Source organism: Pleurodeles waltl, chromosome 3_2 (assembly GCF_031143425.1).
Source record: "Pleurodeles waltl isolate 20211129_DDA chromosome 3_2, aPleWal1.hap1.20221129, whole genome shotgun sequence".
NCBI lineage: Eukaryota > Metazoa > Chordata > Amphibia > Caudata > Salamandridae > Pleurodeles > Pleurodeles waltl.
Window position 1 is genome coordinate 53467224 of NC_090441.1, and position 18506 is coordinate 53485729.

General features: G+C 43.0%; 1 protein-coding gene across 3 annotated transcripts in view; it reads left to right on the forward strand.

The window, feature by feature from the left end:
• Positions 1–732: 732 nt before the first annotated feature.
• The window catches only part of RAD51D (RAD51 paralog D), a 161785-nt gene continuing 144011 nt past the window's right edge, over positions 733–18506 (forward strand). For 2 of the 3 annotated variants that reach the window (XM_069226756.1, XM_069226758.1), the window contains exon 1: positions 733–873. In XM_069226756.1, coding sequence (XP_069082857.1) covers positions 826–873 — 48 coding nt within the window. In that variant the 5' untranslated portion in view covers positions 733–825. Of the gene's footprint in view, positions 874–893; positions 974–18506 lie in introns of those variants that run through there. The other variant, XM_069226757.1, reaches the window with a different exon arrangement.

Consider the following 18506-nt stretch of genomic DNA (forward strand, 5'->3'; position numbering starts at 1 on the left):
GCTTGTATAGTAAAAATAAATGCCTGGGGTCTGTGTCAGGGTGAAATAGAGGAAGAGTTATTGGTTTATTAAGTGTGGAAAGCAGGTGTGAATTTGTGGCATGCAACAGATAAATGACAATAGAAATAGAAGAGGGACAGCCACAATACGTCTATGATAAAATGCCTTTTAACAAGCCCAGAGTCGGCTGTATGATGATTAGTCTAGTGGGTAAAACCATTGAATTTGTGTTTCCTTAAATCAAGAGTTCCATTCCCCTTCTTAAGAATTTTTTACTTGCAATGTTTTTCTATGTTTATTTTTTTTATTTTATCCAAACGAAAGAGGATCATTTGGAAATCACTCCCAAGCAATATCTGCATCACCCACAAGCACGATTTGCAGTTAGGCATAAAGCAGCATGTCAGAAATCTGTGACACGTGTCAAATGAGTTGTGGCACATGCCACAAGCAAGCGTGACACGTGTCACATGCCATGAATGGGTTTCAACCCTTACTGCAAAACAACCCGTAATGAATTTGCCTCTGGCGAACCATTCAGACTGCAGCCTTCTAAAGCTCCAATAAAATGTAGAGCACGGCAAGTGTAGGCGCAAGTGCACTCTCCACAACCAATCAGCACTTCATATTACCTCGTAGCGCCCTAAGATTGGCTCAGATGTTCCTCGAGGCTCCAATAAGAGATCATCTTACACACGAGCAGTGCCTCCCACACTCTTTTCAACTGCCAGGGTATGTTCTGCTGTGAGATTCGTTGGAGACCTGGACAAATGACATCAGTTAAAAGATCAACAACGGACGAGTGTGATTTTGCTGAGTTTTCCGATGGTCCGCGGAAGTAGCGGGCAGACGGTCACCTTACACCTATCTGTGGTAAATGTGATGATTGTATTTTATGGTGAGAAGCAGAATGGCTTTACCAGCAACAGATCTGAAATACACTACCGAATAATATACTGATTGGATCCTGCTGGTAACTATCTGTACCTCTGTCACCTAGGTATTCACTTAGCCAAACGGAACAGCTGTAGGAAGAAGTGGAAACATTGATTATTTGGACAGATTACCCGGGCTGACCAGTTGCCTCGGGCACTGGGAAAAACTCAGTCTGAGCACGAGTGATGCTTTTAAGGGGTGGGTGGTTGACTAGGAGTGGTCATCAGCTCTCCGATTGACAGGTACTGAGTGAGCGCACACCGCTTTCTTGCAGACACGTGTATACGTTTCCCTCTGAGTTTTCCCAGAGTCGAATTCGCTCGCTGCTCGGGCTGGTATGAACACGTTACTATTAATACTATTACGTTAATGTTTACTATCCTTAGTCCTATTGGTTCTCATCACAGTCATTGCCTTTGAGTTGGACACTGCCCAGGAAAACAAATGGGAAGTATAACCCCCACCCATCCCCTGGCCTTTAGGTGGAGCCTTCCAGGAGTCTTCTGAGTTTACCAATCCCTAACGATGGGAGGTTTGAGCATGACTAGGGTTGCCACCTGGTCAGTTGTCTACCGGCACCACCCACTGGTTTACAAATATGCAAAATCACGTACAGCAGTTATTTTTTTAGCCCTTTTCTGTACACACTTCAGACAGCAAATATAAATAGAAAACACTTTAAAATGTATTATAGTGTTGCGGTAACGATCCCTACCTAGTAATTAAAGTAAACACAGGAAAGGCATAATACAAATGAATACATTCGATTTTGTTTTTAGTCCTGTTTAGTATCGTGTCCAGGCATTTGCTCTATCTTAAAACAAGAAATGGCTGGTGTTTTTCTTCTGGAAAGGTGGCAACAAGTAGGACTAATGATAATAAAAATTACCAGTAGGTTACTGGGGAATTTTCCTTGTGTACCTCGTCCCAGACATCATTTTTGAGGAACACAAAAGATATGCTAGCCTTCTGTTTTAAATATGTAATACTGGAGAACTTACTACACGTTTGCCAGTAATGCCAAACTAACTTTATTAATAAATATAAATTAATACCTGCAGAAAATTGCAGATAATTATGCCAAACAGAAATCCGTGCATTCTTACAAAAAGAACCTCCTTGCATTCCTTACTCCTTAATTCTATAATGGTTCACAAAGGTATGGGAAGAAGCCCAGGTAGCTGCTCTACAAATCTCTGATGAAGTAACACCTTGAACCTACACATATTGAAACCTTATAGCCTTGTACTGTATCCCCACAAATTACAAAAAATATAGTAGGAAATCCCAAAGGTTCTAAACTATTCAGGATATGTTGTGCCAGCAAGACGTTCTCCTGCAAAGAAGCAGAAGGGAAAATGACTGGTAACAAGACCTCCCTCTTGATTTCTGTGAACCACAAAAGCAAACTTGGGTATAAACTTGGGTCTGGTTTAAAAAAGTATCCCATCCTCAAGAATCCTAAAAAAAGGTTACATAAGATACCACCCAGTTCCCCCATCCTAGAATATTTCCATATAGTTGAGGTAGATCTCACCAGGAGAACAACTCAACCTCTGCACCGTATCCCTATCCAATACTGAAGAAAGGCTGTACTCAGGCTCAGGATGGAAAGTGAAACCATGCGGACGAGCATAACGCCCGTTTTCCACCATGCACGGGCTTCTTTTGTCTTGAGATAATTCACTGTGTGTTCGGAAAGGAAATGTGCCACCCTCTGCCAAGCCACCGGATTTATAGCTGCTCACTCTCTCACTTCAAAAGCTGTTTTTGGTGGCCTTCCAGCATACTAGGGATCTTTGTTGCCTCTTTCTGAAATTGTCCCCTCCACCTTATTCAGCCCAACTTACCCATGCCCAGCACCCAAAGGATAACAGTGGCGATGCTGTGGACCCAAGTCAGAGAGGGTTTTAAACTTTCCATCCTAGTCACTTCACTGGAAGAAGAACTATAAGACGTTCAGGAGGTCATACTTATATAGTGCCTAGTCGGAAGGGCAGTTTTAAAGTAATCGCATTTCCTGTTCTTTTTCTTGTCATGAGTTGGGCCCCCCACAAAAGTAATGGCTGTGGCAAAGACGAGTGACGTAGGGATAATGTGATGTTTGATTATGCCATGCTGCAGATGACAATGATCTTCCACGGTGTTGCTGTAAGAATAGAGTTACATGGTGTTCTCCCTTGTTGACCAGGGACTGGAAGATATAGCAAGGATGGGAAAGGCATGGTGCGAGTAGATTGACGTCAAGCAGTTACTCCGAATGCACATTGATAAAATGGAAAGAAAATGTAATGGTGAAACACAAGAATGTAAAACATTTTCCAGTGGTATTAATTTTTAAACCTTATTTGCACTTATGATCTACATCTGTTAGTCGTCCATACGTACCTTACTAAACATGATATATTGAGTGCCTCATTGCACTGTTGAATTAGCCCTCCAGCTTTTTTCCTCTGCTGTTGATCCACTCACCACAGCCCAGTTCCAACCGGTTCTTAGTGCCATAGCCGTTTGTGGCTGCAGCTCTGGTAACACTGAACAGGGCCTACCCTTTGACCTCGGTTAGATTTGTTTTTTGTAACCTGTTTTAAGAAGTTTCGGTTGCCTGAATGTATACTATGTTTTATTACGGGTCTTTTGCGAGTTCTTTTGTTTTCTTTATTTTATTTCACCTTTCACCCTGAAGGTAGCCTTCTGTCACTTTCTCCACGTTATAAATAAACCAACTAATTAACTCATTTTTGTAATTCTCCGTTGTCGCAGGAATACATAATGACATCTCACATCATCCTGCCCATAGCAGAAAGTACACCATTACACTTCACTCCCCCCAACAGCAGTTGCTTAATTTCGATGTCCGATTGGTGGTATTTGATGTGACTATAATATTGACATAGGAAGTCAACATAATTCATGCATCCTAGCAATTGATTATTATCCCTTCTACGTAATATATAAGCCCTCAACACACCTAGTGACAATAAACCTTTTTAACATGTGGATTTATCAACTACTTTTAAGAATGTATGCCTGAATTTCTCTACTATCTCTTATTCTGACTATATAGAAAACATTACCTTTTCACTCTGGCATCTTGAATGTCTGATTTATGTGTTATCAGTTACTCTGATTCCTAGGACTTTGTAATATGTTGACTGTAGGAAGCGGGGTCTGTATATACTATATCAAAATAAATGAGATATAGTGTGCACAGAGTCCAGGGGATCCCCAGAGGCTTAACAGAGGCTAACGTAGATAACACTAATGCTATCTTTTGTGGTAGTGTGGTCGAGCAGTTAGGTTATCGGAGGGTAGTGCAAAGCATTTGTTTTACTCACACAGACAATCAATCATGAAATGTATAAAGTGCGCTACTCACCCGTTAGGGTCTCAAGGCGCTGGGGGGGAGCTACTGGTCGAATAGCCATGTTTTGAGGCGTTTCCTGAAAGTCAGGAGATCCTGGGTCTGGCACAGGTGGAGCGGTAGGGAGTTCCAGGTCTTGGCGGCGAGGTGAGAGAAGGATTTTCCTCCGGCAGTGGTGCGGCGATTGCCGGGGACGGAGGTGAGGGAGACGCTGGCGGACGGGAGTGTGGAAGGTGAGTCTGTCATTGAGGTAGGCCGGGCCTGTGTTGTGGAGGGCTTTGTGTGTGTGGGTGGTAGTTTGAAGGTAATCCTCTTCGATACGGGTAGCCAGTGTAGGTCTTAGAGGTGGGCAGAGATGTGGTCGCGGCGTGAGACGTCGAGGATGAGTCGGGCTGTGTTGTTTAGGATGTGTTGCATTTTCGTTTGTAGTTTGTCCTTGGTTCCTGGAAAAAGTGCGTTGCCATAGTCCAGCCGGCTGCTGACCAGGGCGTGGATGACAGTCTTTCTGGTTTCGATGGGAATCCACTTGAAAATCTTGCGGAGCACGCGAAGGGTGTTGTAGCAGGAAGAGGAGACTGCGTTGACCTGCTGAGTCATGCTGAGTCCAAGATGATTCCTAGGTTTCGTACTTGGGTGGTGGGTGTGGGTGCGGCTCCTAGGGAGGTAGGCCACCAGGAATCGTTCCAAGCGGAGGGGTTGCTGCCGAAGATGAGGATCTCTGTTTTGTCTGTGTTTAACTTGAGGCGGCTTGATTCCATCCAGTTGGCGATGGCGTGTAGTCCATTGTGGAGGTTGTTTCTTGCTGTTGTGGGGTATTTTGTGAGGGAGATGATTAGCTGGGTGTCGTCTGCATAGGATACCATGTTGATGTGGTGGGATCGTGCAATGCTTGCGAGAGGAGCCATGTAAACATTGAAGAGTGTTGGGCTGAGGGAGGATCCCTGGGGGACGCCACAGATGGTTTTGGAGGATTCGGACAGGTAAGGCGGAAGGCGGACTCTCTGGGTTCTGCCGGAGAGCAAAGAGGAGATCCAATACAATAGACAATAGAAGAAGCATACACTCAGTGACTTAACTGCAGACCAATGGTTTTTGTATATCAAAAATATATTTTCTTAATTTATTTCTAGAACCACAAGATTCAAGTTGCAGGTGAGTACAATAATAAATAAGCAGTTTATGTATATACCACTAGTACTTTGAATTAGAAATGTAAGTTACGGTTTCAGAGAAATTGGCAATTTCTTTTTGAAAAGCAACAGTGCAATTTTTTAAACCGTTCCAGGGGGGATGAAGAGAGTTAATTCGATTTGTAGCTAAGTACAAAACTTACAGTTCCAGTCTCTGGGTTTTAGGAAGTCCACCGGTTGAGGTTCAAGTTTACCCCAAACACCCACCACCAGCAACACTGGGCCGGCCAGGTGCAGAGGTCAAAGTGGAGCATTTTTAACGTGGGCTCCTATGGAGACAGGGGGTACTCGGAATCGGGCCTGCCTGCAGGTAAGTACCAGAGGCTCAGAGGGCATTCCTGGGGGGTTTAGGGGAGCATTGGGGGGTGGGTGGTCACAAGTAGGCACCAAACACACACTCTCCGTGGCACTGGGGCAGCCGGGTGGAGGGTGCCAACAAGGCATCTAGTTCCAATGCTGGTCTAAGAGGGGACCCTGGGGGTCACTCAGATGCTGCAGGCGAGGTCCAGCGGGTCGGCTTGGACAAACCACAGGCTTGACAGAAAGGAGGACTGCCTGCTGAACGTAGCTGTGCCGAAGGTCGGGTCCTCCAAGGCCTGGGGGCTGCAGGTGCAGCAGTTTTTTGACACGTTGGATATTTTCAGCTGGAGCTTTCACGGTCAGGGGGGGTCCTTCGGGATTCTTTCTGCAGGCGTTGTTGTGGAGGGTTGGAGAGGTCAACCCAGGGTGGGCACTTGCTCACAATCACCTGGGGACTCTCTCTAGCTGGTTGGGCCACCTGTTCACCGGCAAAAGGCATCTGGTGCAGGGTGGTCAGGACTCACGGATCCAGGGTGTCCTGACCACCTTCCTGACCACCATCCTTGGTTGTTGATTCTTTGTGGACAGGGCTGCTGTCTTCAGAAGTTTTCGATCCTCTATGGTGCAGGGCAGGCCTCTGAAGCTTGGCAGAGGTCGCTGGTCCCGCTGGATGCGTCGCTCTCTTGGTGCAGGTTCTCTGAAGCAGAAGACAGGCCGGTAGGGGTGGGGCCAAGTCAGTTTGTGTCATCCTTCTTCTCTGCGGGGGTTTCAGCTATGCAGTCCTTGTTCTTGTGAGGTCGCTAGGAATCTGATGACTTGGGTTCAGAGGAGACCTTAAGTCCTGGATTTAGGGGCATTACAGGGGTCGGAGGGCAGTATCCAATGGCTACTGTCCCTGAGGGTGGCTACACCCTTTTGGGCAGGGGGACACAATCCTAACCCTATTGGTCCCTGTCCTCCAACTCGAGATGGAGGATTCTGCAGGGAGGGGGGGGGGTCACCTCAGCTCTGGATACCTTAGGGTTGGTCCTAGCTGGGGTGGTTACTTCCTGTTTTCCCTAATTTTCCCACCAGAGTTGCCTCCAAATGTGGAACTTTGTCCGGTGGGTGGGCAACTCCACTAGCTGGAGTGCCCTGGGGCACTGTAACACAAGGCTTGAGCCTTTAAAGCTCACTGTCAGGTGTTACAGTTCCTGCAGGGGGAAGGTGTGAAGCACCTCCACCTAGGACAGGCTTTGTTTCTGGCCACAGAGAGCACAAAGGCTCTCACCCCATGTGGTCAGAAACTTGTCTGAAAGTGGCAGACTGGCACAGACTGGCCAATCCTGCACTAGCAGTTTGGGTCTCATACAGGGGACATCTCTAAGATGCCCTCTGGGTGATTTGTTCAATAAATCCCACACTGGCATCAGTGTGGGTTTATTGTGCTGAGACGTTTGATACCAAACTTCCCAGTATTCAGTGAAACCATTATAGAGCTGTGGAGTTCGTAATGACAAAATCTCAAACCATATACTCAATATGGCTACACTGCACTAACAATGTCTAAGAATGGACTTAGCCACTGTAGGGGCATAGTGCTTATGCACATATGCCCTCACCTGTGGTATAGTACCCTGCCTTAGGGCTGTAAGGCCTGCTAGAGGGGTGACTTACCTATGCCACAGGCAGTGGTTTGTGGGCTGTGGCACCCTGAGAGAGGTGGCATGTCAGTGCTGCATTTTTCTCCCCACCAGCACACACACGCTGCAAAGGCAGTGTGCATGTGCTTGGTGAGGGTCCCCCAGGGTGGCATAATACATGCTGCAGCCCTTGGGGACCTCCCCTGGCTACAGGGCCCTTGGTACCATGGATACCTTGTACAAGAGACTTAACTGTGTGCCAGTTGTGAAAACAAAGGTACAGAGTTTGGAAAGGAACACTGGTGCTGGGGCCTGGTTAGCAGGATCCCAGCACTCTTTCAACGAAAGTTGGCATCAGTATCAGACAAAAAGTGTGTGTGGGGGTGGGGGGATAACCATGCAAACAGTGTCACTTTCCTACATTGACACTTTGAGTTGATTTATTGTTCTTTGTAAGAGTTCTACTTATAGAGAGGTTGAACCCATCCCCTCCACAAGTGTGTTGCAAACTGTAGCTGTTAGTTTGGTATAATTGAAAATACAGTACTGCCAGTCCCCCTCCTGAAATATTGTAATTTCATCATGATTAAAGGATAACTTGTCCTAGCCCTAACCCAAATGAGTATAGGTGATGACACCATGAATAGAAAACTGAGTTGACCAAAATCATTGAGATGTGCAGGAAGTGCAATAACATCACAATGTTGCCCAGTGACTCGGTGCCCATTTTTGAGTGGAGGTAGTGAAATTCAAAAGTAAATCAGTGCCCTTTATATCATTGTTCTTCCCTTGGTCCTCATTACCAGAGTGTGTATTTGTCTCCACAATTAACAGTCTTTCATTTCAGTTTCAGGAGCTTCCCCTCGAGGCACTTCTCTTGTCACTTTCTATGGAGAGGACAAATACAGGACCACCCCACTTCACCAACATGTATACTAAATAAAAACACTCTCACCGTTGCAGTATCGGTGGAGTTGTTTTTATGTTTTTTTCACCCAAAAACTGTCTGTGGGTGCATACCACTTAAATAACTTATGTTTAATTGGTGGGACGATTATAAATGTTTCCTTCACTGTTGCCCTTAGGATGCTTCATTCTTTCACCTCATCAGATACCTTAGGAAACTGGATGTTAACAGAAGTCAGGGAACACTACTTCTGCTAGAATGTTCCCATTATTTACCTGGACTCTAAATCCTCTTATTTTCTGTCCTGTGATGGATTCCTCAAAGGCCCCCTGTGTAGTTCAATATGTTTAACCACTTCCCCTTCCTCTAACATGCCCTCCACTTTGTTCAGCAGGTTGAGCATGGAGCCTCTGAAACCCATTATTATGCTTAATAATTGTATTACCAGTCTTCATTGTATTCTCCTTTCACCTTAGTGCAATTTTCCTCGTGATTTTTTTTCCCCGCCAACCATGCTAAAAACCAGCCCAGTTTGTCATCACTTTGACTGGTTTCATGGCTGTCTATTGAGCTTACTTAAAACATACTCATAGTCCTTAGGGCTTGCTCCCACTCTACCTTCTTACTAAGGGCATTACTGGAGGCCTTTGATCCATTGTCCATTTTTAGGTCTCGACTGAGCCCATCACTCGCAAGACATTTTATTTACTGACAGGGGACTTAGAGCTTGCCCTTTGCTTTCTGTTAGTTGGCTTCATCGTCACTTTCATTTCCTTGCTTCTCTTTAGTCAAGGCTTGCCTACTTCACCTCCTCTTTGTGTGTCTGTCCATCCCCTGGAGCATGGTCCAAGTACCTCTTCCTTGCCCAGTGTTCTTCCACTGCTTGTTCTTTAAGAGGCACTTTTTTCCTGTACTTGCAGTGCTCCATAGGACGGCAAGTATTTGCGTTCCTTTGCCCACCGTTCTGCTTCGCATTGTTGCTTGCACCCACCTATCTCGTGTTGTTGCTTGTCCGTCCCACCTGTGTTGTTGTTTGCCTCATCATTGTTTCTTGCACCATTCTTCCAGCTCTCTTTCCGCGTTGTTGCTTGCCTCATCCCTTTCACCCCCTCTCACTGTTGTTTCTTGCCCCATTGTTGTTGCATGCTCTATCCCCTGACCGTGTTGTTGCTCGCCCCATCATTGTTTCTTGCACCATCCTCCCTGCCATCTTCCTGCGTTGTTGCTTGCCTTGTCCCTCTTGCCCCCTCTCACTTGTTGTTGCTTGCCCCATCATTGTTGCATGCTCTATCACCTGACAGTGTTGTTGCTTGCCCCAGCCCTCCCGTTTTGTTACACACCCGGTCATTTCCGCCCCCTCCCACATTGTTACCTGCCCTGACACACACCACCCTTGTGTATTGTTGTTTGTCGCACCCCCCTCTGATTTGTTGCTTGCCCAGTCTTCCGTGTCACCTCCTGCATTGTTGCTTGCCCCTTTCCTCACAATCCTCTCCCTCATTGGTGCATACCTCCTCCCATTTCGCCAGAAAAAGGATTTGTCATTTGTGGTTGTGACTTGGAGCTGGTTGTTAGTGAGCGAAGCTTCAGGGTTTTACCGTCTCAAAATGCATTCAGTTTGTGAGAAACCACAATCTTTGGTAGAGACGTATAGAAATGCAAAGGTAAACTCTTTACTATGAAGCTGTCAGTTATTGTGGCATGATTCCCTCTACTTTGCCTGGCTTCTCTCCAGGTGCAACTAGAGGATCTTCCTTTCTCCAAAAAGTGTGAGCCGTTCATGAAATCCCTTCTGATCTTATTTGCTTTTAGTAATCTCTCAGTTTATTTGTCCCTTCAATCGCCCCATTTGCCCTATATGCAAGTTCCTATCTAAGCCAAACATAGGCTTCCTACTTCTTCTCTGCTCCTAATGAGGAATAACAGCACAGGGAATCTACTTCTTGCCATTGTTACTTTGATATGTGTAGCAATGCATTTCTGTTAAGACTTTGTTTCAGTTTTAATTGTTAAACCTGCACATAAGACAAAGAGAAACCAGTTATGGAAAAAATAACTTTCTCTCCCAGTAACAATACTCTTTCTTTTATGAACCTTTCTGCCTAAGACCCAGTATTCACACCGAAAATGTAACATGCATGAATAGTTCAGTGAAGCAATCAAATCTGAACTAAATTCCTAAATATTAATGTTTGACTGCAAAGCAAATTTCGTAAGCATTATGATGCCATTTATCTGGGGTTTGTTAAATTTTTGGAAAGTGGTGTGGATATAGGAGAATCATTTTAATTCAGGTTGTCAATCGCTGGTCCAGGTAATTGCATTTCTGCCAACATTCCCCCTTATAGAGTAATTGTAAATTATTCTGGTCAAGTAGAAAATCCGACAAGCATGCTATTGGCAAGTGGATTTTTCATCTTGACATGAGCTCCCGTACTGCCTGAACAGAAAGACTCACAAGGGTAAACTCTTATAATTCTAAGGATATCATTGGTCGTGGCCTGAGAAGCAAGGCATACATCCAGAGTCCAAACAACAAAGGTAAATTACTTTACAATTGATATGTAAAATCCCAGGCACTCTTAAATGTAAAATAAAGGGGTTCGTATAGTATCTGAAATAAATAAAACCGCTCCTAAATAAAAGAACATTGAATGTTGAACAATGGGAATGTTGCCTTTATCTCACTGGAGCCCAGGGAGCAGGCAGGGATGAATCATAAGGACACCCAGTTTGAAAGATTGGAGTTTAGGCCTGCACCTTTGGACTTTGGGCCTTGTTAAAAGTGAGCTTGTAATTGAAAACTCACCAAAATTCATTCATTGGGGAACCGCATAGTTTCTGAGTCTGGAACCTCTGTGGTATCCACTGTTGTAACCACCTTTCTGGTTAGCTGCTAAAGAACTGCCATTTCCACATTATATAGGGCAGGCTTTTTGATGCTTTTCTTTCCTGACCAGAACCTCAATGCAAGTTGGCCCTGCTGACCCGGGGCCAACTGCCTGGCCCGGGCAGCAAAAAAAGAAGAGAGTCTTAAATGCACAGGGAGAACTCAGTTCCCATGACAATCTGGCCAGTATCATACATTTATGCAAAAAGTTCTCCTGTCATATTAGCAGGAGCACCTTGTTAATGTTAGAATATTTTTAGAGTGCTCGAATACCCATGGGTGTCTTGACGCTGGTTCTACTGTACCTTTGACCGAGACCATACAACACGTCAAAACACCAGGTTTTCAAGGCTTTCCGAAAGGCTAGAAAATTGGGCATATCTTTAATCTCGAGAGGCAGAGTGTTCCAACTTTTAGCATCACCAAGAGCACAACTTCTTCCACCCCAGAGGATTTCGTTGACTGAGGACAAAAATATTTGTAGACATTGCTGACCGTAGCGCCCTAGTTGGAGTGCAGCATTTAAAACAATTCTTCAAAAAAGCGGGGCCCAGACCATACACCACTTTATAAGTGATGCACAAGACTTTTAATTTATTCTCTGTTTTATAGGGAGACAGTGCAATTTTCTTAGCGCCTTAGAGGCTGACTGAAACTTGGGGATCTCCAGGAGAAGATGTGCTGCTGCATTCTGCACTGTTTTCAGTTTGCTCACTATCTGTTGTAGCATGTTTGAATATAGACTGTTGCAGTAGTCTAATGTATTTAGTACAAGAGATGTAACCACCAGTTTCTGTAGTTCAGAAGGAATGTAATGGAGTATTTTCCTTATAGTTTTTAAAGCTTGGAAAGCAAAGGAGATGACAGAGTTGACCTGGTCAGAGTATGACAGTTTATTGCCTAATATAACCCCCAGATTCCATGCTTTCCTGACCCGGACAGGAGTGCGTATAAATCAAGTGGACATCAAAAAGGGTTCCAAGAGGAGGTTTGAGTGCCAAATAACAAAACCTCAGTCTTCCCAGAGTTCAGTTTCAGACAATTGCTGTTCATCCAACCACTGATGGCTAGCATACAGACATGGAATCTTAGTCCCAAATTGATATCATTATTGGTCAGGGTGACAACAATTTGTCTGCATAGGATGTAAGAGAGAAGCTGAAGGATCGAATGAGGTCGGCCAGGGGGGTAACATAAACTTTAAACAAGGTGGGACTTAGTGAAGATCCCTGAGGGATCCCACGTGGGAGTGAGAAGAATTGGGATACAGAACCACCTAAGGCCACATATTGTTCCCAGCAATGGAGGAAGGAGCTTAGCAGATCCAGGGCAGTGCCTCTCATACCTAATTGAGAGAGGCGGTCCAGCAACAGATTATGAAGGACTGTATCAAATGCTGCTGATAAGTCAAGTAAAATAAGCGCTGCTCTCCCTTCTTGGTCAAGTTAAAGTTTTTTTTACCTCCGTTGCCTTAACGAGTGCTGTCTTTGTACTGTGCCCAGATCTAAATCCAAACTGTGGATCTAGTAGGCAGTTGCCTCCAATATATTCCATTAACTGTTTTTTCATGATTTTTTCCACAATTGTAGCGGGCATAGGTAGTCTAGATATGGGCCGATAGCTATTGGGGTCCATGGTTTTTTTATTAGGGGCAGCAGCGTCGCACACTTCCACTGCAAAAGAAAATAGCCCTCTTTGAACATGTGTGAGAATATTTCAGTTAATCTGGCCGCAATTGAGTCCGGTTCTAGGTTGACCATCCTTGGAGGGCAAGGATCATAGGAGGATCAAGACTTAGTAGAGTTAATTAGGCCTACTCCCTCCTCCATTGAAGGAACTAACCTGGTTGGAGGTAGCTGACTCTTCACTGCTTTCAAAGAAATCTGCTAGAATATTGCAGAAGTCTTGAGTCTTTGCCAGCCAGTTTGTTCGTCAGTGGTGTTGACAAATTAACTACTGTCTTAAATCCTTTGTGGAGTTGTTTTTTTTTTTGAGGATTCAATTTTTTGTGTAAAGAATAACGATTTTACTTTTACAGTCATAGTTTTGTATTCCGCCAAACATTTCATATATTTAGTTTTTTTGTAGGTCCTTAGTCTTTTCTCCATATTCTTTCCTGCCTCCTACAGCATTGTTTAAGTTTTCAAAGGTAATTTGAATACCAGGGGGCTGAATGTTTGCCTCTCCCTGAACTTGGCTACCTTTGTTGGTGCCAACGTATTGACCACTCCTTTTAGCCAATTGGAATAGTTTAGAATGGAATTTTCAACATAATCAGAGAAGATGGGGGGGGGAGGGTTCTCAAGGGTTAGATTAAAATCTTCTGGTTGGATTTTGAACCGCTGATCGTTTGGCCGGATTGTTTCCAAGTGATGTTGAATAAAGTAGACCAAGCTAACGATAGAACATATGTTAGTTAGAGAGTCATTATTTGTGAAGAACCCATCCAGAATATGCCCAACTTGATGAGTGGGCTCTGTAAATCTTTGCAGGAGGTCAGGGCCAGCCATGGTTTGGGTGAGAGCTGTAGTGTTGCCATCCGTTTGTGCCTCAAAGTGGAAGTCCCCCAGGATTGTATGGTCTTTAGCGAGAATGTTTGCTTCCAAGAGACTACTGACATTCTGAGCAACACCAAGTAAGGGAGGCAATAAACTAATAGTCCTTTGAAGGACTGTTGAAGAACTGTTTATTGTATAGCTCAAAGGAAACCGGGAAGGCTTCACATAGTGCTGTATGCACCGGCTCGAAGGAATCCTTGTAAATAACGGCCAGTCTGCCTCCCCGCTTGGCATGTCTGTCTAATCTGTTGATTGTATACCCGTCAGGAATGGCATTAACCAGGTCAGGGCCAGATGTAGGGTCAGCCCATGTCCCTGTTATAAACTTCATCACTTTCACTCACCGCAGTCATCTTTTGTCAATCCTAAATTGTCCAGATTTGTCTCCTGCTTTTGACTTTCTTGATGACCCCTCTCTCCTCCATATACGTTCTGGGAAACACATGTTTAGTGCGCTCTTGTACTACCTCCTTTCACTCTGTCTGCTCCTTTAGTCGTTTGGGATTGTCCTCATCTGATTTTTTTTTTTTAAATGGCTAAAGGCAAATATGTTTTTTATGGTCTTGAAAAAGTACATATTAAGATGGTACTCCCTGGCACTGAAGGGAACTTGTGCATGGATGTGGTACTTGTGAAATGACAGCATGCAGTAACTCATAGTGAATCAGTCAGTGGCTGAAGTGGGCTGACACATTGCCCCTTGATGCATGCTGGAGTGGGGAAGCAGAAAGTGAATGAAACAATAACAGACTAATCGATGAAGTCTGGCTGAAACCTCCAAGTGTAACATACTTTTAGTACAATCAAAAGATCTTGTCTAATACAAACCAAAAAAAGCCAATCAGTCCGGCATTGGCTGACAGCCTCTTGCCTTTGAGAAAAAAAGCAAGAAAGTAAAAAAGTAAGAAGGCAAACAAGAAAGGAAGAAAGAAAATAAAGAAAGGAAGGAAGGCAGACTTAAAAAGGAAGGAATGTAAAAAAAGGAGGGAAGAAAGAAGAAAAGCAGGTAAAGGAATGGAAAGAACCAAAAGAAAAGAAGAAAGTAGAAAAAATATGGCAAAAAAGACAAGCATTGGCAAAGCCAATAGATTTCGCCTTTCTTTTTTTCTATCTAACTGGCTTAAAAATATTAGAATTTTTTTATGATAATGTTTATTTTATATTTTGTAAAACAAACATTATGAAAGCATTTTTCAAATGTTTTTAAGCCAGTTAGATAGAAAAGAAGACAACAATGACACTACTGGCTGTGGCTTAAAAGAAAGAAGACAGAAACAGCATGCTGGACAGAAAACAGAAGATGGGAGCTAAGACAGAAGAGCGAAGATGGGTGTGAAGCCAGAAGAAGGCATGCGGTAAAGAAGACAAAAGATGGCATGCAGGAATGAAGCAAGAAGACAGCATGCAGTAAAGAAGACAGAAGACGGCATGCAGAAAGAAAAAAAGAAGACAGACGTCAGTGAAGAAAGAAGAAGGCATGCGGTAAAGAAGACAGAAGACGGTATGCAGAAAGAAAAAAGTAGACGGATGGCAGCGAAGAAAGAAGACAGAGAAGAAGACAGCAACAAAGAAAGAAGACGGTAACGAAGAGAAGAAGACATCAGTGGTGAAAGAAGATGGCATGCAGGAAGAAAATAGAAGTACCTCCAGCGTCGCAGCCAGCAGGAAAGACACTGGCCAGTGTCCAATATGGAGTGACAGAAGTACTACTAGGTCCACAGGGAATCTGACGGCAAGATCAGCGAAGAAGACGACGTCAAGAAGTGACATGAAGACAATGTGCTGGCCAATCCAAAGCACATAAATCAGAACGACGTTGGAGTAAGCCAATGGTAAAGTCAGGTAAGTGAATGGCTGGTTCCAAGCCCCTTTTTTTATTTTTTATTTATAAATACCAAAAGATTCCGCAAGTATGCGCGCATGCGCACATGCAGGTGAAAACTCAAAAAGAAATGGTGAAAAAGAAAGAAGAAAAGAATGAAAGAAAAAAGAAAAGGCAAGAAAGAAGGTAATAATAAAAGACAAGGAAGGGAAGAAAAAAGGAAAAATGAAAAGACAAAAAAGAAGGAAAAGAAAAAATGGAAGAAAGAAGACCAAAAAAGAACAAAGTAAGGAATGAAAAGAAAGCAAGAAAGAAGTAAAGAAAGGTAAGAAGGCAGAATTAAGGAATGAAGGAAAGAAAAAAGCAACAGAAAGAATTAAGGTAATAAAAACAAAAAGAGATGAAAACCTGGAAGAAAAGAACGAAGGCAAGAAAAAAGGCAAAAGTAAAATAACGGAAAGAAGACAAAAAGAACGGGAAGAGAAAGAAGACTAGAAAGAATGAAAAAGCAGGAATGAAAGAGGAAATGAGGGCTAAAAAGACAGAAAAGATGAAAAATGGCAAGACCGGATAGAAAGAATGCAAGAAGGAAAGAAGGCAACAAAGAAAGAAGGAAAGAAAAAAGTAAAGGAAAGAATTAAGGAAAGAAGGCAAAAAAGTAAGAAGGAAACAAAAAAGAAATTGAAAGAAGACGAACAAAGGAAAGAAGGCTAGAAAGAAAAAAGAAAGAAGTAAAATAATGAAAGGTGGGAAAGAAAGATGATGGAAAGAAGGAAGAAAAGAGGGCCCACAGTGTAAAATATTGAATACTAAAACCCAAATTACACTCTACCTATGTGTCAATAAAAATAATACAAATGTGTTGCAAATTAAACAGGATAAAGTTTTGTTTTTTTCCTGGACATAGTTTACTAAAGTACCATTGGTGAAAACGAGTCCAGGAACTGCAGTCAGATAAACAAAAGCCACTCCAAAAGGAATTTACAACAGCATTGGCAGGAGACAGGAACTGATAATGCTGGAATCTGCCGTTTTCTCACTACAAAGTCATTCTGCTATTACGTCAGGCAACACTAAAGAAATGTTAAAGTAGAGTTAAATTGTTAAATGTAAAATGTTAAAGTAAAGTTGTGTGTGGATGCCCGCTTGTGAAACAGCAAAATGCAGTCACTCAAAGTGAAGTTAACCAGTGGCTTAAGTAGGTTGATCCGTTGCCCCATGCTGTATGCGGTAGAGGGCAGAAGCAAAATGTGAATGGTACTACAACAGATCAATGGGTGATGAGAAATGTTTGAAAACCCCTTTATGTATCATACATATTATTTTAGTAAAATCAAAAGACCTTGGCTAACAACAGTCCTAAAAAAGTATTGTTGGAGTGTGACTTTTATAATCAATATTAACATGAAAAGCTAGCAATATAATGTCTATTAAAGCCGCATAGAAAACGTGTTAATGTAGTACTAATGTGCGCGTTTGAAATGTGCCCACGGGGAGTGGCCCCCAACTTATACGATGATTAATTAAACTGACTAATAATGAATTAACAGTTTACTAATGTATGATTTTGTATAAGCATTAAGAGTTATGTATTAGGGTTATGCTAAATTACTCACTAGGCCTTAGTTAGCAAGGGTCTGGGCCTAGCTGGCTGGTCTCATGTTAATTGTAAAAGGTGCAATGTGCTGCTTTCCTGAAGGACACGAAGCTGTACTTTTCCAGAAGCTAGAGATATGTGTGTAGCTCTAGTAAATTCTTTCTCATGGGACCCGACTTGCTCAAGGAGACATTCTTGCCGAATGCAGCAGTGTAATTCGCAACAGGTGCAAGGTCGCCTGGACTAGGGAAAGACAATGGAACTACTGACTGGAGCGACAAGTGTAACTTTTCTTACCTGACATTCCGCCAGTTGAAAACGTCAATCACAGGAGCCAATAAACTGCACGAGAACTGTCTTAGGTGAAAATTCTAGTAAGGTGTGTGACGGATTATTGGACAGAAATATTGCCCAATGGGAAATTAGAGACTTGTTCGACAACTTTGATATAATGGTGTGACCCAAGGAGAAAACAGCCATTACTTTGCCACTCTTGGAGCCATTCTTCACCATTCTTCATCACCCTTTGCCATTCTGAGATACTTTGTCTTTAGCTGTCTGATACTTTAAATCATCCTCATCCCACCCCCTGCCTGCTATGCACATCTCCTCCTTATGAGGGATGAGTTTTCTCGCTATGCTCTATTGAGACTTACCTACCTGCCCTGGCTGATGGGGAATCGACTGATGTCCTGAGGACGAAGAATGATCCTGCATGCTGACTCATTCGAATGGATAACTATCTGATGATAAATTGTAATTGTCTGTTTGCCTTTTCTTTCTAGGTACCAACTGGTATTTGTGAAATCATATTGTTTGTACCTCTTTGTGATTGAAAAAAATATTTGAATAGGATGAAAACAAATCAGAACACTGCACTTGGTGATGTGGAAAGAATCAATATGTTTTCTAAAACCCAATTTTCACATATTTATACTACATTATATAGTTTTTATAAGTAAAGCTGCAAGTTAGTGGTAAGGTTTTTGGACATTACCTGGAAATTTTCTGTCTGTAAATGACAGTGTGTAACCACATCATGCTTTAGTAATATATTTATTTAAAGTGAGGGCTTAAACATAAACCTAAAAAACTGCCCTTGTAGCAAGGCTATTAGTAAACTAAGAGACAAGTAATGGATCATAAGTCCACTACACGTGGGCTGGATTATTTTTATACAGGGAGTAAACGTTTAGTCTATTTATTCAAACAAATAAGTTATTTTGTATATCAGAAATGCTGACCTCACATTTTTAAAGGTAAACTCATGTGTGACAATAAAGAAAAAGGCGACTGTAAACTAAAATAATTGCCTGAGAT